The following is a 23616-nucleotide window of genomic DNA, read 5'->3' on the forward strand; positions in this document are numbered from 1 at the left end:
TAATGAATGAATTTCGTTTAATTTACTGTACCGAATATGTATTTTTGATAATGGAGAATGAAGTTTTCCATTGTTTTCCCATGTCCCATTCTGTTTCAATATTTAAATGCATATCAGTATTTTTTGAATGGGGCATATTCCTCGTCCTGGCTGCTTCAGATTGCATTTTCATACCTCTCCTAATTTACAGGGGACTCCTTCGTTGAGCCACACAGACAAGACTGCGGCTGAACGGACGGTGGATGGAGGGACGGGAGAAGTGAAGGCAACCTCCTTATTCACGTGAAAAAATTAACGCAGACACAAATTATATCTGGCGCTGATTAATCACTTAACAAGCCATGTATTTCGCCTGATATTAACTTCACACAGACAGACGCACACATGATCCGAGGGCGACTATAAGCCCGTCCCACACGTTCAGCCTGACCTCCGTCGTCTGTGCCCCGAGCCGATCCAAGACGATCCCAGCCGATCCGATCCGCATCCAAGGCAAAGAGTCGGAGGGTGGCAGGTTGCAGGTGGCGGGGTAAATAAAATGCCACGTCAATTTCATGCAAAAGGTGCGCAGTCGTAAATTTAACTGGACGCGTAAATCCTGCTCACAAATGTTTCAAGTTCGCGCCGACGAAGCGTTGTCCGCTGTCCACAGTCCACAGTCCAAGCCAATCCAGTCCAGCACAGCCAAGTGGTCGGGTCGGCCGTCGTCATCCCATTGCTGTCCAATTGTATTTATTTAGGGCCCGTCCCAGCCCAGCTCAACTCAACTGCGACCTGGTCTGGTCTGGTTCTGGGTCTGGTCGGGTTTTGGCCTGGCTGGCTGGCTGGCTGGCAGCGCTAAAATTTAAATTCATACACGATCGTTGGCCCCAAAAAGACTAATGAGCACAATTATGCATTATTGCAGCTCGTTGCATCGAAAATGAACTTTAACAAGCCTCGGCGAACACTTGATGCGCCGGCCAGGGCCTCCTCCATCTGCGACTCCCTGGGCCGGGGGAAGAAGTGTATCGAGGCGGCAGCAACACCACTGTCTGCCAGTCTTGAGTTGGGTAAGTTGAAGTCGGTAAGTGGGGGGAAAACTAGTTTCGAACTGGCTGCAGTTGTCTGCCTTCCTTCCTTTATTTTCGGCAAGCCTGGGATCGGCTTAGGTTGTTAGCACTGCATCGAGGGGCTTTTGCATTCTGCCTGTACGCGGAACTCTGACGACAACGACGACAGACAGACAGACAGACTGTGGACTGTGTCTACGATAAGGTCAGCCAGACAGGGAGACAATTGTGCATGACACTTGCCGGGGTAATAATCCGATTTGGATGAAAGAATTATGCTTAAATTTGTGATTGGCTTTGTTTAATAAATAAAGAGAACGATATCTGGAATGGAAGTTCTATTCCGTTCCAAAGTTCGTCTCAGAGAACTGGCTGCGGTTGCGTCTCCGCTTCTGATTAACGTTTATCTAGCCTCAAATTGGCCGCACCATCGCGGCTTCGTCATGATGGCTCCTTCCACTTGCAGCAGGAGCGCCTTGGCATTTATTTTGCAACCAAGTGCACTCTGGCTCTGTCTGGGCGGCTGGGGCTGGCACTTGCCAAAACTGTAGCATTCACAACAGTTTTTGGGACACTGGCAGCGGGACCAGCGTCGGGGCTGACAAATAAGGCTGTAAAGCGGTTAGGAAATTCGCTTTTTTCCAAGCTTTTCTGGCGGTTCTCCTCCTGCGTGCGCATAAAATTCGAATCAATGACAAGAAGACGAGAAGACGAGAACGACAACGTCGAAGACAAGACGAAGACGACAACGATGGAATTGAGGATGGAGTCGAGGATGAGGACACAACTTTGCGGGCAACATTTGCGTTTCATTGCCAAAACGCCAATTTGGCAGCTCGAGAGGCGGACCACGGACCACGGACAGAGTCAGAGCCAGAGCCAGGCTGGGGGAATGCTGTGCTGCTTTTATGGCATATACATAGATATTGTCTCAAGATGTCTGCGGCGGATAATCTTGTTATCGCGTCTCGTTGCATTTAATTGAGGCGGCAAGCGCAACAGAAAACAGCGCATCCCCAGGCCCCAAAAGACGAGCAAAACTTTTCCAACCAGTCCGATTCGCTTCGCTGTCGAATCCACCAACGACAACGAACAAAATTAATTGGTATATCAAAGCATTTGAATTTTAATGTGTTTTGCGTGGTCAGCGACTCAAGTTTTTTTGTTTTTTGTTTTTTTTTTTATTATTATAATTCTTTCTTCCTTGTTTTCGTTCCCCAAACGTAGGCTGACAATCGGCAGGGGCGTGTCTCTCATTTCCATTCAATTGCACTTGAGCTTGGGTTCATTTTTCGTTTCGTTTCGTTTCGTTCGTTTTTCTTTTCATTCGATTTCTTGCTCCGGTGGGTGGGGAGAGGGGATGGGGGAGAGTCACGCAGCTGCCGTTGACATTTGCTATATCCATTGGAACCGAATTCTAAGCATATCAAAATGTTATTCAATACTTTTTCCCCCGCATTCCTTAAATGCTTTGTAGGCTCCTGCCCCTGCTCCTTCCTTCCATTCGCCATATTCTAATTTACCTCGAGTCCCGAAAGACCGAGATACAGCAAAGAGAGAGAGAGAGAGAGAGAGAGTGAGATATAGGTGGGGAGGGCAGGGAAGAAACAAGAGAGAGAGCGTTGGGGAAGCAACGAAAAAAATTGTCGCATAAAATTACAAAAGACAAAAGGTTCGCCCGGTTTCATTTGTCCCGTCCCTGTCCGTCCATACGTTTTAATAGAAATCTACGCCCGTATTTTCGTTTGACAAAATTTCATGCCATTCGGGCCTCTGCCTCTGCTCTTTGCAGCTTCTTCTTGACGGCTTGACGATGCCTCTTATTCTTTCACATCTTCCTCTTCCTCTGGTGGTACATGCTTTTTGCATTTGGCTCTATTTTCGGGCCTTTCAATTGCCCCTTTGTCCCCCTTTGTCGCCTGTGTCTAGGCTCATTGTTGGCCACCGCTGTGATTCCATTTAACATTGCCCTATCCTGTCGTTGTCCCTCCCCTGCCCTGCCCCGTCACAGTGCCATATGCAGATTGAATTACACCGCAGGCCGCCATCGTCGCTCTCTCTAATTGTCAGGCTAAAATGGGCCAGTTAGGATAATTTGCAGTTGTACTCGGATCAGGGAGCAGCGGTTTGAGGATCCATATCCACGCACTCGGCTAGCGGTGGAACTAATCCACCAGAGGGGCGGAGCTTAGTGCGGAATTGGGGTTGATTTGGTCGCGGCTTGAGGGAATCCATGATGAAAAGACACAAAACATGAGAGCTAGTCAGCCATCTCTTTTTATTTTTTTATTTTTAATTTTAACTATGGGCCACGAGTGTGTGGCATGGAAACACAAAGCACGGGGCAGATTCAATACGTACCAATGTACAAAATTTCGTAGGACTGCATGGGACAAAAGACCCAGGCACATTCTAAAACTACAGATCCAACATGGCTGAAGCTCCCAACAATTCCCATCCACCACTCACATAAAACCGCCTCTCCAGCCGAGTGAGTTTCTGGCCGCCAGAGGCCTCCGAGTGCTAAACGATCTTTTATTTCCTATGGTTGCCATGTCGTTAGGCCATTGGGCAGCAGTCTGCCCACAAAAATCTCGTTTCAAGAGACCCGCCAAAAGGCCCACCAAAAATGATAATATTAAAAGAATCTGCAAATGACGCGAAAATGTTTCAACACTCTCGGCCTCTCTCGGCAGCAGCATAGGCAGCAGCGTCAGTGGCAGCAGCGACTGTCGCTGTGGCTGTGGCAATCTGCAGCAATCCCAAAAGAAAGAAAAATGTAATAATAATAAAAAAGAAAATTATTGCACTTCACATTCACAGTCATCGGACAGTGCCATCTTTCGCTCGGGGCTCTGCTGTCCAGCACCAGCGTCCTGCAACGCGCATTGCGCCACAGATCCAATGACGACCACGGAGAGTCAGTCGTCCGAGTCCGAGGCGTGGATGAGGATCGACAACTGGATGGTCCGCTCGTTCTAACTAGAAGGTGATATAAGTGGTTCGATTGCCGCGGCCATCGCACCGTGGTGCCATTCCAATTGAAAACTCAAAGAAGAGCTCACTAAAAAATTAAGACCCACGGCAAACATCTTCAGCATAGAAGATCTAGATGCTGCACCACTGTGCCACATGCCGCAGATCACCAAGCGGACCCCTCGATGCCGCGGATCGACGGCGGCGCGTTAGCGCTAATAAGCAATTGCCAAATTACATTCGCGTGAGTAATCTCGCGCCCCGATGCTTTTGGCCCGGCTCGGACCGGACCGGCTCGGACCGAACCGAACCGGACCGGACCGACCCGGACGGCTGCAACTCGGTGGGCGGAGCTTAGTGAGCACCGCAAGCGCAGATACTTAAGTGATGCCCATTGCCCCTCGCCGTCCCACTGTCCACTGTCCGTTGTACGTCCATGGCCATCCGCAGGGGCATGCCAGTCACTCACTCACTCATTCGCTCGCTCACTCACTCAGTCAGTCAGTCAGCCGGTCACTCATTCATGCCGTCATTTATTGCCCCGGCATCCCAATGGTGGAGGCAGTCCAGGCCCAGAGCAGAGCTCTCCTCCGACTGCCGACTCCGAGTCAAGCTGCAATGCTCGCGCCTAAGCCTGTAATTTAATTTTTTTTACCCGTCTTGCTGCTCTTCTGCTGCTCTTGTTGTGGCGGCTCTGTTCCTGGTTCTACCTCTTGTTGCTGCTGTTGCTGCTGCTGCTGCTTCTGCTGTTGCTGTCAGTTAGTTAGTGCGGCTATTGCCATTTCTTCGAGGCCTCCCTCATCTGGGCCCCGTCCACCGGTCGGAATTTCTTCCCTTTAACACATTTTGGCATGCAATTTGCTGAAATTAACTTCAATTGCAATTGGCTGTTCTGTTCTCTCCTCTCCGATCCGCTCCGATTCCCCGCTTTGTGTCATTTCCATTGGACTATCGCTGCCGCATCTTTTTGGGCCAACTCCACTGACATGTGCATATGGACATGGCTATGGCCATTAGAGTCGCAATCTAGCTGTCTGCGTGGCGGTGGAAGGGGTAGCCAGGTTGCCCCCCCGGGTGGCATAACTGTTAATGGCAAATGAAAAGCGTAATGTGATCGGTGAAACATGCACCAAACATGGGAGTAATATGGGAAGTTATAAACATTGGCAGAATTTCTGTGAAGGCTGTGTGGCTTGGTGGATCTTTAACACTGAATTTGATTGCAATTCTGCCATTAATATGCCAGGTCATTGCAAGCCCCCCCAAAGGCCCAGATCCAATCAGAGTTCAATGCCTTCCACTGCCTTCTGCGCCTGTGGCCAGTCTGGCTCTGACTCTGGCTCTGGCTCTGGCCTAATACGAGGCAACACCATTAAGAGCATGCAAATTAAAAGTACTCAACAACATTTCAACTGCAGAGCTACCAGGCTGGGACTCCGACTCGGACTCGTCGTCTGCATCTGTCGAAACAAAGACTAAATGCCTAAAAACCTAAACAGGGCCGAGAGCGCAGAGACACAGACGGCCAAGAAGTTGTGCGCAGAGTGCCTGCTGAAGCTATCAGAGCTGGCGATGGTAATTGCAGGTTTCGCTGCCAGCATTTTGCACCAAAGCGACGTAGCTGCATTTCAAGGAGCTGCCTCATCTTTATCCTCCATTCCTGCCCGGCCTGCCCTGCCCTGCCATGCCATGCCATGGCTAGTTTTCAGGCCAGAGAGCGCGTTGAACGATCGTTGGTTCCCGACGCGCATGCGCAAGAGCCATGGAGAATGGCAATGGCCATCAGTCAGACCGGCCATCGGCCACACCGACACGGAGTCGAGAGCACAGAATATGGCTGGCTGGCTGGCTGGCTGGCTGGCTGGCTGACTGACTGCTCGACTTAATGATGGGCGAGTGAGTAGATCCGGGGAAATCACTCAAAGGCGTTGAGTGGATGGCCATTTGGCCACAGTGGAGAGCTTCCAGGGTTCGGTGGATGGTTCAATTAGATCATCTACACTGATTATACTAGTATATTGAAGATTGAGCAGGAATTTTGCAATATTTGATTGAATTATTATGGAATGCGGTGCGAGTTTCCGCAGAGTGCTCGCTCCTCACTGAACTCTGATGGCATCTTCTGCTTCGATTGAGCTGATGTCGATGCATATCATTGAATCTGTTGTGGCTGCATTGTATACAGACTCCCGCTGGCTGTGGCTGTGGCTACCTGCCGCCTGCCGCCTGTTTGTCTTTGTCATTAGGGCCACCGCACAATTTCCCAAATGACAAACATGCCAAAATGGTTGGCGGCCCTAGACAATGGACACACAGAGGCAGCAAAAGGAGCTGCAGGAGCAAAAGCAGCAGCAGTAGCAGCAGCAGCAGCACAGGCGGCAGCCCATTAATCACAATGCTCCAAAACGGCTTGACAGCCGTCTACGTGGAATTGTCCCTGGTCTCTGGTCCCTGGTCCCTGGTCCTAGTAGTACACTCTGTTCTTTCCCTTTCCGAGTTCGTGTGTGTGTGTCTATGTGTATCCTTGGCATAATTCTTATTCAATCGGTAAGGACAATGGCATGTTGTAGTTTCAATTTGCGGTGGGCATGAGATTTGTGCCAAGACAATTGCCAAGACAGGAAGCCGAGACGGAAGAACGAAAGAGTCTGACTCCGGCTCCGGCCATCAATTTTAAAAATGAAAAATTTCCTTCTTCTTTGGCAGCAGCAGCAGCAGCAGCTCCGGAAAATGGAAAATTGAATTAACCTTTTGCGAGTTGCCAGTGCTGGCTGTGCCGTTGCTGTTGCTGTTGCTCTTCCGCTCCTTCTGCTCCTTCTGTTTTTCTTTCAGTTTCAATTTGGGTTTTGTTTTCTGGCAAACAAATGTTGCTGCTGCTTTGGTCAGAGTCCGAGTCCGAGTCGCGATACCATCTACTGCCGAAATATGTTAATTTTCAATTTAGTAGTTGGCCCGCTCTGGAAAAATTTTCTTTTTTTATATATTTGTGTGTATTTCTGGTCTCCACCTCCGCCTCCGTTTGTAATTCGTCGTTTATTTTCGGGGCTGAAGCACTCGAGCGTTACACGAACATCAGAGAGAGAGAGCGAGAGGACTAGAGTGGGAAAGATGGTACACCCTGAGTTAGATGGGGTCGGGGGAAGCACGTCGAACAAATTATCACGTCCACTAATCTGCTGCATATCATTTTCGGAGGCGTAGTTAGACCTAGACGAGAGATGTAGAGGAAGTGTTTCCATGTTAGATCGCTGATCGCCGACTTCATAAACAAATTTGTTGGCTGGCCCCCGTTCTCGGCCCAAGACACTGAAATAATTAAGACATTATAAATTATTTGGGCCGTGGTGGGTGTTGATGGTCGGACTTTGTCTGGTGTGCGGCACTTCCACTCCACTAATGAGCATAACAAAATATTCAACTTGATATGCATCTCCGCTGCTCCCTTTCATCATATTCGTTGATAGTTTGAGTTATGTTCTACGGCCTGTTGGCATTCTGCTTTGCATACAACGTACTCGTACGAGTGTCTCCAATTAGGGCTACCGCTGGGAAATAGTCTTCAGATTCGAAGCATTTCACACGACAATTAAAAGAGATTTAGTCACTGGCAACGCAGCTTTTATTATTGGAATATTTAATAGACATTTCGTACTAAAGGAATCCCTTGCAAACTATTAAATCTCATTGGATTTTTGCCCTAAGATTCTTTGCATATTGAAGAAAATTCCCAAAATCTGCAGGTTCAAAGGATATTTTTCAAATTAGTTTCCCCATCACATTGAATAAATTTATAGAAATTCGCCTTTCTCCTTATGTGCATTCCCATTGGGGATGGGATATGGGATATGCAGTTGGCAGGTCAACAGACTCTGAAGGAGAATTGAATTTTCAGAAAGGGGCAAACACATTCGATTCACTCGGATTTCAATTAAATGGAAAAACTTTGTAAATCAAAACTTTTAAATGTCGAAAACGTTGGCGTTGGTTTGAAGGGCAGGCCAGAGAGTGGAGTGCCAGTCAGTTTCCTGAATGGTGGATCAGTCAACGAAGCGCCTGCTCGAGATGAGAATCAGGGCCGAAATCGGATTCAGAATCAGCGCTGGAAAAAAACGATTTTTAAATCAATTTCTCAATCAATGTCATGGCAAATACAAAACACACAGCAGACGAGGCCACTCGGAGAGTCGGAGTCGACAGCTCAGCTTGAACCCGGGCGTACTGGGACTTGGGACTGGGACTGGGACCATGACCGGCACCGAGTTTGCCGATTTCGATTGCAGTTCTGCTGGGGGATTCCTGGAAATCGGCTTAAGCTGAAAATCGTGTGTTTTGTATACTCGGTGCAGTCGTCTCGCTGCCCCGAAAAGTAAAAGGTTCAAATTGTGTCCAAAATGTCAAAAGCAGACTCAATATGATCGCTGCCGCCTCGCGCGGTCGCATCGCATCGCATCGCGTCCGTGTCCGCAACAGAAGCCCTGGAAATTTGATCGCATGCAGATAGCGCTCTGCTCTGGGGCTGCCTTGACTTGGGCATGGGCATGGGCTTGGGCCTGAACTTGGGCCCTGAGACTGTGGCTGGCTCTGGGGCTCTGGTTCTTGGTTTGGGCATGCAACTGTTTTGTCGTTTTTGGCGTGCGATAACCCAAGTCAATGACTGCAACTGGGGTCTGTGGTCTGTCCCCCCCCGTCCGATTCCCCGCTCTGGCGGCATGAAAAGTGAACTTGACGGCAATTGGTGTGTCTGTGTGTGTGTGTGTGTGTGTGTCTTGAGTGCAGTGCCTGCTCACGGGAGCCATTGCCCAAGCAGCATCGGCCACAGTTCGAGTACCATCCTCATCAGCATCATCATCGCTGCATACAATCGTCGATAATCTCACGCTTGGCATCGGCAATATCGCCGCCGCAGACAGCGCATCCAGCCCATCCAGCCCATCCAGTTCAGTTCAGTCCAGCCATCCCAGCCCTGCCAACATCCTATCCTGCCCATCCAGATCCAGTCCCGACCCGAGCCGAGTTGCGAGTTCGACACGGCTTGGTTTGGCTTGGCTTGGCTTGGTTTAGATTTGTTTGGAGCTGCTGTTGTGACTTGGCATTCAATTGAATTTCGTTAAATTACATGAATGTATAACCATTTTAATTTTCTTCTCGGCTGCTGTCGGGAATCGCCTGGGATCTGGTTTGTGGCCCCGGCATCTCTCTGTGTCTGTCTGTGCCTGTGCCTGTGCTTGTGCCTGTCCCTGTGCTTGTGCCTCTGCTTGTGCTTGTAGTCGATGCCTTTTGAATGATGACCTTACAAATCACGTTTCGCAACGGCTAGAGCCTTGCTCTGGGACTTGCTCTGATCATCAAGATGCTGGGCTGTAGATAGTCCCGCCAGGAGGCATTCCTGTAACGACGCTGCTGCTGCTGTTGCTGCTGCTGCTGATGATGATGGGGAAGTGCCATCAGCGACGGCTCCCAAGGCAATGGGCCTCAAGGTGTTGCCCACAGTACAGTCAAAGCCAAAAGTCGCGGTAGCCAATGCGACATTTTTATTTAATACTCGTAGTTTGGCAATTAATTGACCCTGCAGCTTGTGGCTTCCGTTTCTCGACACTGTTTGTCTAACAAATCCCATTCCGTGTCTATCCAACAGCCTTTCCGTTGTTTACTTAGGTTCCCATAGGTCTCCCTTTGTGCACACATTTACCCACCCGAAAACCCATCATGATTTCCACCAATTCTGACTCTATACGCTGCCCCCTCCCACCCATCGTTTCGCACTGCACAAATCATGTCGATTTGTCCCTGGGAGTGAGTTGGCAAAAACTGTCAGTTAATTTCAATTTTGAACATGATACGCCCCGAAGGGGATAACTCCTCGTGTGACAAAAAAACAATTAAGTCCTAGGGTGACACGAAACGTGGCACAGCACATTCCCGCTGCACGGACAACTGTGGGTGGTGGGAGGGTGTTTCGGGAAACGGTAAGCGAAGCTGAATCAAACCTAATGTAATTCTCAAACACAATTCCCATACCTACATCGTGCTCGTACCTGCAGCACATGCAGAGTGAAAGCGTGAAAATGAAATGAAAAATCACAGTCCAAAACGCTCGCTTAGTGTGAGCCAGAGAGAAAGAAGAGAGAGAGAGTGTGGCATGCGGCATGAGACAGAGACAGGGACAGAAGCGCCGAGGCATGCACAATTGGGCGTTGTAATTGAATTAGTCACACCCACAGATTGCACACATGAATGACTTGCCGGAGACAAAGAGACACACCCGAATCGACTCCGGGGGGAGGCGGCTAAAATACGAACAAAAAATTGCGATTTATTTATTAAACTAGGTTACCAGGCAACGTGGCCCAGGACAATGACATGGAGACTCCTCTCCTCTGCTCTACTCGCAATGTTCGATGGAAAAAGGGACGTATTCAAGGCTATTTGTGCAACGAGTTGCACGTAGCCAGTTCCCACACTTCCACTCTGGATATTTTTACTATAAGTACATATGTTAAGGAGGATCGAACGTGTGAAAAGTATTCAGCTATTGAAATCAGTTCAAATGGAGATTAAACGGGTTTATACTCCCTTAGCGCCAAAAGCTGCTCTCAAGGAGGCATCTTTCCACTTTCTAAGCTCAAAGAGCGGCTAGCACTGAGATTAAAAATCACTCGAAATAGCATTTCAGAAGGGATATATACTTATTCCGTATTTAAGGAAAATTAAATGGTTTCAGATTTTGTGATTCTATTTTTTAGTACGATATTTAAGCCTCAGCTTGAAAGCTTTTCTCTCAGTGCATTGTAAAGACGAGTCCTCTGTTCTGGTCTCCCGAGTGCTGTGTGCGAGTGTGGGTGTGGGTGAGTGGGTAATGTGTCTCAAGTGGCGTTACCTAAGCTCCTGCGCTAAGTCGCCGCTCAAGTATTTGCCAGCCTGTTCGACAAGGCACACACACACACACACACTGGGGAAGTGCGAGGCCAATTTGCATTATAGTCGTCACAAGTGGGAGTGGCAGTGACACTGGTGGGCTGGTTTCAGCTGACTTGACCTTCCCCCGGGCGGCGCACACTGAGGTGACAGCAGTGGCAGCCCGTTTTTCTACTACACTTTCTCGAGCACTTTTTTCAGTGCCGCCTGAAAGTATGCTTTGAAATCCGCAGCTGCCGTTCGTAATTAAATGTGTAACCAAAGCAAAGGGTGGGGTTGGTGGGCCAGGGCAGTACATTAAGGTTATTTATCGTGTCGAGTGCCCGACCCTACCCCTACACCTGCCCGTCGCACACCCAGTAGTTGCTTTCATTTAAAATGATAAAATGCATGTTGACCTCAACAGAGCAGAGCAGAGCAGCAGGCAACAGAGGCAGGCAGCAGAGTGAAGGTACGAGAGTGCGAAAAGCACTCAACGGGCTCAAAGCTGTAATAAAATCTAAAAATGTGTTGCCACAAAAATGTTATTTCCTAAATAAACACACAGAGGGATAGTATAAGTAGGGAGGGAGAGTGTGGCGCCACGCCACCATCAGGTAACTGCTGAGAGGCAGGCTGTGTGCCTGCCCCCTCACACTTCTGGTTGGAATCCGGAGTGACAGAGATAACGTTGTCCTGGCCCGGCGCTCTCATCTCTAGCGGAAGTTACTCATGCGGCTTTTACTGGTAATTAAATTAAATTTATTTAATCCGAGTTAGCTTACGCTTCCAGCAGCAGGCAGCTAAAAGTGTTGCTTGCTGGAAGGATGGATGGGCGAGGGAGTGGATGATGCTGCATCGCCTTGTCCTGGCTTGGGTTACGTTGGCTTTTGGCAACAATGTTGCGGTGCGGCAACCACAGCAACCATTCTGGTGGTTCCGGCTGCTCTCAGGTGTCCATCCATTCGCATCTGCCCTGCCATGTGCTGCTGCTGCCCCACCCATCCAAAGCATCTTCTATTGCACTTAAAGTGACAGTTTTCCTGCTTTAAATTGTGTAATCGGACCTGATAAAAGCTTTTGTCATTTAAACGATGGCGATGGCCAGTAGCTGGGGAAATATTTCCAGGATATCAACCAGCTCAAAGGTGCAGAGCATTCTGTGGGTTTTCCTAGATTTTACATTTTCAACCGCAAAAGTTTCTGTCTGTTCGGTCAGCAGCTGGGATGGCAAAGCCCTCGACCACTAGGGAGCTTTCAAGAGCATTTAAGAATCGCTTTAGCTGGCTGTTTCAGGCTTCGGTTGGAGAATTCTTTAGCAATGATTTGAGAGAGGCTTCGCACCGGCTAATAATAATCGATAATCGATTGGTTCCATTTACAATTCATTCCGTTTTGCGAGGAATTCACAATTCATTCCATTCTTGGGAATGTTTTGTGAATGTATTTCTATTTTATGTGCTGCGATCATTCTTAAGAAAATGAACTTATATCTTGGAATGTTTATTTATTTGACTCTGGCGCTGACAGGACTTGAGGAGCGTCTCCTGCCAGAGGAAAAATTCAATGTTTTCTATTAGATATAAAAATAATAAAAATAAAGGCTAGAAATTCGAGTCTAAACATTTTTCTAGACATAAATGCTGCCACAATTACGAACAAATCTGGAGCCAAAACCAATAACCAAATTGGTGCCAGCCGCCGATCTGGTAAGGTCAAGAGTCAATCATCTGGCGAGCTCGGCGCAAAGGAAAAGCAATGGTGAAAAGGGAAAAGATACTCGAAGTCCCATAGGAAATCAGGCTTAGCGGTTGTTATATTCACATTATACGATTTTATTGCACAATTCGCGCGCGCTGTTTGCCATTTGTGGGCACAGTTGTTGGGCTGCCAACTTTATTTATGGGTCAGGGCAACAAAAATTCACAGCCAACAATGGAAATTGTGAGCCTTACGAGTGAGTACACGAGTGCTCGGAGTATGCCAGCATTGTGCCACAATATATATATATATTATTTTATTTTTCACAATTTTCCAACTGCAAGCAACGGCTGCACTGCACGGGCTGTTTTGTATTTGTTCAATTGCTGCAAATGCTTGGAAAGTATTTACAAACGTTTTCAATTCTGTTGCGGCGCCAGAAACACGAAGTTCCCCCCCCCCCCCCCTCTCCAAAAAAAATCAACTGAAACTAGACAAGAAAAAGTCCAGGCCATGGCACTGAATACCGAATACACTGCATGTGGCCAAGGGGATCGATCACAATGAAAGATTTTCAGTGGCAGGGATGTCGATTGTCTAGGCTCTGCCTCTTCCTCTTGTAAAGAACAGAGTCCTTCAGATAGAGGACACCTTGCAGATCCCCAATGCCGATACTGCAGCATCCCACAGCCTACTTGGCCATGTTGCGACTACTCTCCGCTGCATTGCGATTGGCAGTGGCAGTGGAACAACAGCAATCCGGAGAGTGTTGGCACTGCCACAAGCATTTCAATTTCCATTTCTATGCCGATGCTGCTGCTGCTGCTGGCAACCGGCGACTGGAATCGTGCCGTTAATCGGTTTAAATATGCGACAGGTTGTTGTTGCCAGGTCGGTATACAGCTTCAGCTTCAGCTCCAGCCCCACTCCCACTCTGCCACTCTGGCACTCTGCTCGTGCTCGGGCTGCTGCTGTTGCCTGGCAGCCTTTTGAGCGAAGGATTTCATAATCCGCTGCATTTGTCCCAACGATTATGCAATTTGGCCGGCTTCTGCGCCGCTTTCTGTTCAATTCAGGAAGTCATTTGCCCAACGTATTAAGGCCTTTGTGCAAATAAATGTTTATTTAAATTAGGCACCCGACAAATAAACACAGTAAGAAAATAAGAAAATACGAAAATGGGCAAAAAACACACACACAAAATACAAAAATACAAAAATAAACGGTAGCATTTTGGTGATTTGATTTTCACTTTCTATTTGCGGCTGGGCTTACAACAGGGTGCCCCACCGCAACAGTCACCGCCGAGGGCGAGGCCAAAGCCTGCATTTGTGTCTGTGTCGGTGTCTGTCTATTCCGCATTTGATTTGTTGTCGTCCATTGTTATTTTATGCAAATTTTTGCATTGCCATTTGGATAACTCGGAGCCATTGTGACTTATTTGAAATTAAAATACACAGTTAAATTGCGATAAAGGTTTTTTTTTTGGTGTGCTGTTGAACCTATCTTTGCAGTTCCCTCATAAACCTACAGGTAAAATATACGAACAACCCGATCAGACCTGAAAGAGAATGCCTTGAAGTACTTGTCACACAAATGTATTTGGGCTTAGACCTACCGAGGAAAAGGCAAATGGCAATGATTCCCAGCACTGAGTCTATTAAAAACAATTTGTCCATCCCCCATGTATCAATCAGCATCCCCAGACTCGAGGTAATCCATAAGCAGCCACCGAACATGGCCAATACGATGGCGGTCAGCAGCAGCACAAACATCTCCTGGTGGATAAACAGTTAGTGGGAGAACGGAGAGTGGCTGTGGTACGTGCCTGACTGGCGCCCACTAGGAGCAGCGTGGCGGCTAACAGAATCGGCAGCCAGGCGGAGAGTCCAACGACGATAAACGGCTTGAATCCCTCATAGACTTTAAAACAAAACAAAAATAAACAGAAAGCTGTTAGGGGCTGTCGCATTGGAGGATCTTTGATTGAGTACCCAGACAGTAGCCCTTCACCGAAATGTCCAATAATCCATAAAAGAAAGCACATATTGCGACCGCATAGCATTTACTCTGGCGACTCACCGATCTGCACATTCCGGCTCTAGGGATTTCACACCTGCAGCTGACACAACACTGACAACGAACGTAAAGAGATTGTTGTTGGGAATATGGAGAGAACTACAGGATTTATTAGATTCACATAAATTTTGAAGTACGGAAGGTTCACATTAGCGAACTAAATCATCGTCCGGTAGTATTTGAGTGGAACGCAAATGAAAAATCCAAACATAGCTACAACGGAAGGAAACCTTTTTAATCGGCAATCAAACGAAATCGACACACGGCTTACCGCTAATAATGAAAGCTATGAATGTGTCCTCGATAGCGTCTTTTGTATCCGCCCGTTGCTCTGCGGATATGAATGCTGAAATGATCAAAATTCCACCGAATGTGAAGGCCACAACGAGCCATATGAGCACCATAAAACGCTTCTTCTATATGACAACGAAATTAATATATTTTTATTGTCATTAAATACGCGGATAGTTTGTACTTGCATAATGGGCTCCATACCACAGAACTGCGGCAGCTGCACAAATCACAGCCCAGCATACCATTCCAGTGATTATATTCCAATTTGGTCCATCCCTCACTATGGGGTAAAGTAAGAGAAAAAACTGTACACGCTGAATTTAAATGAGATGATTGTTTAATTACAGATGGTCATGTACCCGAAAAATTCAATACAAATTGCACTAATTATCGCCATGACTGCGACTACCATGGAGGAATGTCTTGGCGATCCGCACATTTCGATTCTGATTAAATAAATACAAAACACCAGCTTGACATTGTACGTAAAGAGAACTATGTAGATGTAGAACACAAATGTTTACACTTTTGGGTATAAATCAGGGGTCGGCACACAGACTCACACATTTTTGTTGGTGCGTTTGTGTGCGAAGACAACAGACACGAAGTCAAATACGTTACTTATTTCTCTGCCGCTGCGAAAGCCGAGTAATTGTGAATAGGGCACACAAATGCTTCTCTGCCGCTGAGGCAGGCGAGCAGAATATGAAACCGTTTATGCATAGCCCGAAGCATGTTTCTCTGCCGCGACGTCAGCAGAGCAGAATTTTCTCTGCCGGTACGTCATCAGGCAGAATAACGAAACCACACGAAGTCTTTACGCTGAACGTGTGCCGACTGCGCTGCCCGAAGTTTTTTCCTATGCACAGTGCATACGACGCTGCCGGCCTCTGTACTATAAATTGATCAAATTCCAAAGCTTTAAAGATGCAAATTATTTGGTGCAGAATTTGTGACGAAATACAATTTTGGGATTTATTAAATCTAGAATTCACAGTAATTTGTATAGACTTGTACAGACTGAAATAAAATACGGGTAATAACCTTATCACAGTCACTATGTAAAGGCCGCGGTATGGTCGGACATCGTCCGAAAGTATCCAAATGGAATGCAAATAAAAAACGCAAATGCAACTGCAAGAGAAACTTTTTCAGTCAGCCTCGGAAAGCGGAAAATGGACTACAGGCTTACCGATGTAGATGACAAGTGTTAGTGAGAATGCAATAATGTCATTTGTTTTAGATACATGCGATAAACTAATGCTTGTGAAAACGATCGCAATGACTCCGCATATGCAAGCCACAAGGAGCCATATCATCACATAGAAACGAATCTCCTGTATGGAAAATGAAAGTGATAAAATTAGTGATGAATTATGTGATGGTGCAGAGAAGGTACTTGCAAAACGGGCCCCAAGCATTAGAACAACGCCGCCTATACACATCACACCCCAGACCACCATTATAACGATAAATTGCCAACTTGATCCGTGGGTTTCTATGGGATAGTACCGGACATAGTGTATGTTACATATACGATAATTATTTATTTACTGATCTGAGTCACTCCCCCAAGAAGGTTAAGAAATGAAAAGATGGCCGCACTTAAGCCGACTATCTTTGTCCTATTTCTTGGCGTGCCACTACACATTTTGATCGCACTCGTATGTGTGTGTATATCTCTGCTCAAAACAAAATAAATCAATCAACAAATTTTCAACCTGACAGTGTACGTAAGGAGAACGAGATATATTGTCACTGTCTGTATCATATATACAGATATTCGCAAATGTACGGAAGTACCAATTTAAATGACAAATTTTACTAACTGAATCAACAGATTGTGGCAAACGTGCAACACTGGACGTGTGCGTGTGTGTGTGTGTGTGCTGCATTCATATAATATTCTCCCTAACATCAGCTCGGGCACAAAAATGCTTACGTTTTAATTAAATTTGCAAGTAGTTTGGAAAAAACTTTCCAAAAGGTTGACAAAAGCAGGCGGGGCGGGGAGGCAACAAGTGAACTTTTTTGTTGACTGCAACCAGGAGGGTCACCTCAAAAGGTGCAGAAGAGAGTTACTGGAAAGGGCTGCCCTGGGGTTCTATGTGGACTATTGGCAGGGGCAAAGGCAGGGGCAGTGGCGGCAGGAGAGAGAAGGCTATTAATTAACTAGAAATGCCATTTTCTACAATTATACGTTTCCCGACTATATAGAAATGTAAAACTAATTACATTGCAATTTGCCAGCGTAATGGCAAGAGGACAGGGCCAGGCCCAGGCCCAGGCCCAGGTCCAGGGCTAGCCTGTGGTCCTAGCACCGCCTTTGGTTCTCACTCCGACTCTTGTCTATGCACACATACACATACATATACACTCGGTGTGTTTCTGGGTGGAGGAGTTGGCGGGCTCGTGGAAAACTGCATGCAAAGCAATTTATGTGTATGGAGGGGGTGGAGCTGAGGCGGATGCCGCACTAACAAGTTTCCGCGCTACTTCCTTGGAAATACAAAATCAATGCAACGAAAGCAAGGGACACATCCTGCTGGCCCCCTTCCCCCCACCCACCAGGTTTGTCCTGGCCTGAATCCCATACCACCACCCGCAAAAGTCCTTCGCCACACAGTCAAAGTTCTTAGCTGCCACTCGCTCAGGTGCTCCTTATGTACATATAAGTGCACGTATGTGTTAGTGGCAGTATAAAGGCGTTGGGCATGGCATAATATTATATGTGGCATGCAAATGCAGCCTTAAAGGCACATGCCAACTGCGCACAGTGGCCAACAACGCAGAAAATTGCTAACAAAAATACAGAGAAAGCAAAGTTAAAGCGGAGGAGGAGGTCCCCGTCCCCTCCGTTTTTCGCGTGTTAACTTAGCAGCGAACTATCCCACATTTAATATCCCAACTATCAAAGTTAGTGTTTCCTTGGAATTGACTAGAAGTAAAAGGTTTATTTGCAATCCTATGCAGTTTCCGTCTCCACTGTAAGTTCCCCATAGATTTTCAGAGTCAGAGCACGGGCTCTGGGTGTGGGCTCTGGTGCATTTGGCCGATTAATGGGCGCTATAATTTGTGTTTGTGTGCATACGCATACGCCGCTCTGGTTAGCGTTTATTTGAGCCGGGTTCCATTTCGCTTCAGTGCATTGGGCCGCAATATGATGGAGGAGGAGTGGCTGGGCTAGGGCCCGCGAGAGAGATTTGATTGATGTGGGATTTGTGGCACTTGTGGCACCACAAGCGATATCCTTCACACTGGCGGAAACCCGCCACACACACACACACATGTGAGTTGCAGTTGGTCATTGTTGCAATTGGCAAATCAATTCTTATTCAATTGTTTCACTTTAAATCGGACATTAGAGCTCAACAAGTTCGTATTTCCATGAAAATGTTTAGCAATTATTTAATAGAGCCGGGACCCTGTTTTAAGATTGAAATTATTTTGCAACGCCGATCAAATGGCAATGGAGATACATAATGGAGATGGGTTCAAGCCGCGTTAACCTTTCCTTAATGTCCGACTTTAAAGCCGATGCTTAAAACGTCGAAACGAGGTTCATTTGAGCATCATACAATAAGTCCGATGTCCTATGGCCGATGGCCGATGTCCGGGGTCCGATGGCTGGGGCAACAGCTCCCCAGTTGGCGCAGCTCGCGAAGAAGTTATGACTACAATTTGCGCTAAACCAAACCAGACCAAACCGAAACCAAACAATTTGTGGTCGCCTCTAATGCACTCACATATAACCCATTCCCGTACCCATACCCGTACCCAGCTCCTGGCCAATAATTACGCAGAGAGGAGTGCAGTGAAGTGAAGTGCAGTGCAGTGCGGGTCGGATCGGGATCGGGATCGGGGTCGGGGCCGAGGTAAATTATGTGTGCAAGTTGTGCGTAAAGTTTGGGCCATGCTTAAACTTTAGCGCCGTACTCCATACACCAGAAAGGGAGAGGGGTAGAGGGAAACAGTGCCTGGCACTGTGGGATGGCTGCTGACAAAGTGGCTGCACTTCCACTTCCAGTTCCCTGCAATGTCATAAAGTTTATCAGAGGAAGCCGCTCCTCCAGCAGCAGCCAAGCAGCCGAGCAGGCCAGCAGCGACTTTCCTTTGGCCATTTTTGGACTCCATGTGCGCTCCTCCATTGTGCGGCGGATCGAAGCGGTCTGCAGCTCCTTCCTATAGTTTATGGCACATTATTGGCATAAACATGGCGACGTGCAGCCCAGAGTCCACGTCCAAGTCCGGAGTCCAGAGTCTGGTATGCAAGGTGCAAGCTGGAAATTGTGTGATTTATTCCATGTGTCAGACCAAGCGTTCAATTAGCGACTTAAATTGTGAGTCAAGGGCCTAGACAACAAAGCCAAGATCGATGTGGTTATGGATATGGATGGGGGGGGGGCCATATGACTGGGGAATGGGAATAGGACGAAGCAGCGAGATTTCCACCGAAACTCTGACCCAATTCGAGTGCCCTTTCCTCGTATTTGACAATCGAAGGAATTATATAAAATATGGCTACGACTCTTGATGATGCCAACACAAACATATTTCATCTCTGTGTGTGTGTGTGTGTGTGTGTGGGGGAAACAGAGGGTCCTCGAATGAAGGCAGGAACTTGCGTAGGGAATGCCGAAGCATTTAGCACAATTTGTGCCTCATTGGTCCCCATAACAATGCCTCATCTTCAGCAGAGAGAGTCAGCCAAGCAGCCCCAGATCGATTTGGTGCTCTGTCGTTGCTCGGTCCTGGGTCCTCGGGTCTCGGCCACTTATTCTTTCAGCCAGCCAGCCAGCCAGCCAGTACCATAATTGATGATACCGAATGCCACTAAATTATCAATTGACCATAAATTTGCTCATTACGTTCGGTTCTTCTGCACTTTCCTGGCTCTGTCTCCCTGTCTGTCTGTCTTCCTGTCTCTCTATCTGTCTCCGTGTGTACGGGGTGATGTGGTGTGGGAGGGGGGTTTATTTTCATTCAACTTTTCATCTTCAGGTCTCTGTTGTGTCTAAGTTTTTGCGCGTCTGCCAAAACGTTTAACGTTTAACCTGAAACGACTCGGACTCGTACTCAGACTCGGACTCGGTACTCGGACGTCTCATCATCATTTGCCATTGTTGGATTGGATTGGCCTGGACCAGCACCAGCATCGGCAGCGGCCCGGCCCGGCCCGGTCCCGCACGGCTTGTCTTGGCTTGGCTCCGTTTGCCGTTTTAAATAACTTTTTTATAAGCGCTCTCGGATCGGGCATCTCTGTGGCAAGTTATTGGCATTTTGGGTTTTGTGTTTTGTGTTTGCTGCACGTTTTCCGCGCTGCCTCGACTGGGGGGGGTTTTTAAGCTGTCCAATGTGGATGCGGTTATGGTCGGGCCAACAAATTGTTGTTTACAGCTGTCGGGTGTTGGTATTTCATGGCCCTGTTTATCGCTCTCCCTCTCTCTCTCTCTCTCTCTCGCTCTCTGTGCACCGCTATAATTGCACTTTATGCTCTGAGAGCGGCTCGAATGTGGGCCGTCTGCGGTCGAGAGGCTGAGAGCTTAATACCCGATTAGAGTGCGATAGATTTAGAGCTTGCTGTGGCCCATAATTCCCAGCTAATTTAAGCCCAAGCAACAGTGCTTTAAATCATCAAATGCCCATGATGAGGACGTCACACAGGCCCATGAAGTGGGTCCTCCTGCTGGAGGGGACGACTTGGTGACCCAACAAGTGTTTCCCTGGATGCCCAAACATCCACACACATCCACACACATCCGCATGCATATGACCAAACACGACTTTGGCTGAATGATTAACATATCACGTTGCCATAACATTTCACAAGCGGCTCAGCTGCACACTCGATCCCGTCTAGGCTTCGCTTCGTCTCTCCTCTCCCATTCTTCTCCCTGGACAGTGATGGCGGCGTCTGGTTGCGGGTTGCGGGCTATAACCGCCTGACGGACGACCTGACTGGCAGCAGCAAATCAGCGCGAAACCTTTTCGCCTTTGGCGTAGGGGGCGCTTGTAATATTTAACACCAACTGAATTTTAATGCGATTTCCAAATGTCCGTCCGCAGTCCGGAGTCCGTAGTCCGTAGTTTGGAGTCCAGACCACAGCTGACAATGCTGGGCGCCTAATGGGCAACTAATATGCGCAAAATCACTTGGCAGGCAAGTCTCGAACTCCACTCGGATTACGCTCCTCCATTCAGAGTTGCAGTTGGCAGTGTGCAGTTGGCCGTTTGCTGTTTGCTGTCTGCTGTTGGGTTAGGTAAGGTCTGTCTCTGTCTCTGAGCAGATCGTGCATCATGAGGGGAGGCATTGCAACACCTTGTACATGTGTGGAGCAGCTGTAGCTGGGAGCTGGAGCAGGAGGGAGTTTCTCTTTTGAGCAGGGCTCACGATCACGTCACGAGCATCTCTACATGCTGGAGGAGCGAGCAATGTGGCTCTTGGAGAAGGTGTCAATAACTTTCAAATGCCTGGCTGGCCTGGCTTGCCAGGATATGCATTAATACTATTATAATATGCGGCGGGGCGGGGCGGGCGTTCGTCTCTGCGAAATTTATGCATTTTTCCAAGTTTTAATAATGTAGCTCGTTAGCCACGGTTTGTTAAGCTTTGTTTTCATTTTCACTTCACTTCACATCAAGGCACTGGCTGGACCTGCAGCTGGAGCTTGTCCCGGGGGTGGTAGGGCAGCTGCTCCACATCTCCCCCACCCCCACCCACAACTCAACCATGAACACAATCAAAACCCCCCTCCCCCTGCCTATCACGTGTTGCTGTCTTCGTTGCAAGTTACCGCACCAGCCCCAGCCTGGCCCCCCTCCCAACTCTGTTTCTGAGTGAAGTTTTTGTTTTCAATATGCGAGTCGTGAATTGGCCCCGGGTCCTTTTCTTGTTTTCGCTGCTCCTGCTGCAGCTATTCACTGCCGCTGGCCATATTGCAGTGGTGTTACGAATACCATGTCTGCTTGTGGCGCTTGCCAGCCAGCCAGCCAGCCAGCCAACCAGCCAGACAGCCAGCAAACCAGTCAACCCGACACCCGTTTGATAAACGTACAAAAGTGAAAACACATTTCGCATTCGGGCAGCGCCTGCTTTGCATAGCAGCGCAACGACCAGGCGGAGGCGCCCACTCAAGGATGTTTCAAGGGTCTTCCATTCAAATTAGCATTGTATCAGTATCAGTGGAATGCTTTAAAGTTCAGGGCAATGAATACGAATGAATAGCTGTCGATGAGTGCTTAGTGCACTCACTCAGCAATCAGTAAGGAAAGAGCAAGTATTTAATCAAATTAACCAACTTTCCGATTTGGCCTGGATACGATTGGTATAGTGGAATCACCGCATTCCTTGTCGGAGTTAGCTTCCCACTCAATTTACGTATCTCGTTACCTGTATTTCCCCTCCCCCTGACACATAGTTGATTAAGTAATCCAATAAAATGCCATTCCATGCACAGCACACAAAGGGAAAACATGCAGACGCCGTTTGCCCCAGCACTAGCATCAGTTCCAGCTTCAGGCTTCAGGCTCCCCCAACTTCAGTCATACATACATACATACATACATATGTCTGGCCATTAGACGAAATGGGAAAGTCGTGAGTTGGCGTTGAGTGCCGCAAAACAACTGAAATTCGTTTTCATTTGTTTGCCAGCATTATGGATGGCACTCATTAGGGTTAATAATTCGATGGATGTGTGTAGTACTCCCTCCGACACAGGCAGCCAGCTCTACAAGTTGTGAGAGTTCCCTTCGAGTTAAATATCAGTTTAGTATTTGGAATTCTCCGCAATGAGTTGGAAGTGTAAGAGACAAACCATATACATTATAGCTGCTGCATTGGGCGACATACTGCTAATAGCATTCCTCCGATACGGTAGGTACTCATCAGCTTAGCTTTAGCTTTAGCTTTGGCATGTCCCACTGTATTTTTTTTCGATTTCCGATTCAGTTTGGCATCTCACTCTATTCGATGTTTTCCTGTTCATTGCGCTTATACTGCTGAGCGGAGCTGCCGTCTACGTGGACTGTTGGATAAGCCTGGTAATGATTTCTGGGCATATTCTAGATATAACTACAAGTATACGTGGCATTCGTTTAGGAACATCCAACACTCATTCTGGCTGGCATCCTGGCTGTACCACTCGGCTGCATCCATCTACTGCTCTGGCGAATCGACATTTCAACTGAACTTTGGGCTGGATTTAAAATATTACCGAAAATCGGCCACGTTTTAGTTTTAACTTTTCTTTTAGGTAAGAAAAATGCACCAAAATTTTAGCTTAATTTATTGGTTTTCTTTGTGGCACAGTCTTTCCTGCGTTTTGGCTATTTCTTGCATTTTTCTACTTTCACAATCTGAACAACAACACCTCAGCGGGTATACATTGGAGAGACTCATAGCATCAGGGCTTGCCCAGTAAGTAATATGTAAATGTAAATAAGAAAACAGTTTTCATCTCGTCACCGAAAATGGTTAAGTAATTGTGTAAAATATTTGCAAAATGTCTGGGCCGGCAATTATGTGCTAAAATCAGTTGATAAAGTTGCACTTCCATTCACCATTAACATGATTAGCTGAAAATTTGTGGCCGAACTTCTAATGAATGGAAATCATTTG

General features: G+C 47.5%; 2 protein-coding genes across 6 annotated transcripts; one reads left to right on the plus strand and one right to left on the minus strand.

Annotated features, from left to right (window-relative positions):
- Positions 1-13795: 13795 nt before the first annotated feature.
- On the minus strand, positions 13796-15541 carry LOC111080162. 5 transcript variants are annotated; one of them, XM_022375625.2, is made up of 7 exons: positions 15342-15537; positions 15178-15276; positions 14974-15118; positions 14618-14915; positions 14452-14546; positions 14242-14401; positions 13799-14184 (listed from the first exon to the last, which is right to left on the minus strand). In XM_022375625.2, exons 4-7 carry the CDS (start codon positions 14715-14717, stop codon positions 14126-14128), a joined length of 414 nt encoding a protein of 137 aa, XP_022231317.2. In that variant the 5' UTR covers positions 14718-14915; positions 14974-15118; positions 15178-15276; positions 15342-15537; the 3' UTR covers positions 13799-14125. The 5 variants fall into 5 exon arrangements, 2 of the variants coding, with proteins under 2 accessions (XP_041449211.1, XP_022231317.2); XR_005967759.1 differs by having other exon boundaries at positions 13820-14184; positions 14448-14546; positions 15178-15301; positions 15356-15541; XR_005967758.1 differs by having other exon boundaries at positions 13822-14184; positions 14448-14546; positions 15356-15540.
- A 7220-nt stretch (positions 15542-22761) lies between these two features.
- On the plus strand, positions 22762-23399 carry LOC111080167. The gene is made up of 4 exons (XM_022375633.2): positions 22762-22872; positions 22948-23039; positions 23098-23251; positions 23308-23399. The coding sequence occupies exons 1-4, from the start codon at positions 22788-22790 to the stop codon at positions 23397-23399; spliced, it is 423 nt and encodes a 140-aa protein (XP_022231325.2). The 5' UTR covers positions 22762-22787.
- The last annotated feature ends 217 nt before the right edge of the window (positions 23400-23616 follow it).

Source organism: Drosophila obscura, unplaced genomic scaffold, assembly GCF_018151105.1.
Source record: "Drosophila obscura isolate BZ-5 IFL unplaced genomic scaffold, ASM1815110v1 contig_186, whole genome shotgun sequence".
Classification (NCBI taxonomy): domain Eukaryota; kingdom Metazoa; phylum Arthropoda; class Insecta; order Diptera; family Drosophilidae; genus Drosophila; species Drosophila obscura.

Coding starts and splice junctions, on each gene's coding strand:
- LOC111080162 (XM_041593277.1), bottom strand. CDS start 14,688: ATGCTATGCGGTCGCAATATGTGCTTTCTTTTATGGATTATTGGACAT. Junction 14,402..14,451: donor TCCTAGTGGGCGCCAGTCAG/GCACGTACCACA, acceptor TTTATCCACCAG/GAGATGTTTGTGCTGCTGCT. Junction 14,185..14,241: donor TGCCATTTGCCTTTTCCTCG/GTAGGTCTAAGC, acceptor ATTCTCTTTCAG/GTCTGATCGGGTTGTTCGTA.
- LOC111080167 (XM_022375633.2), top strand. CDS start 22,788: ATGAGTTGGAAGTGTAAGAGACAAACCATATACATTATAGCTGCTGCA. Junction 23,040..23,097: donor TGGACTGTTGGATAAGCCTG/GTAATGATTTCT, acceptor GCATTCGTTTAG/GAACATCCAACACTCATTCT. Junction 23,252..23,307: donor AGTTTTAACTTTTCTTTTAG/GTAAGAAAAATG, acceptor TTTGTGGCACAG/TCTTTCCTGCGTTTTGGCTA.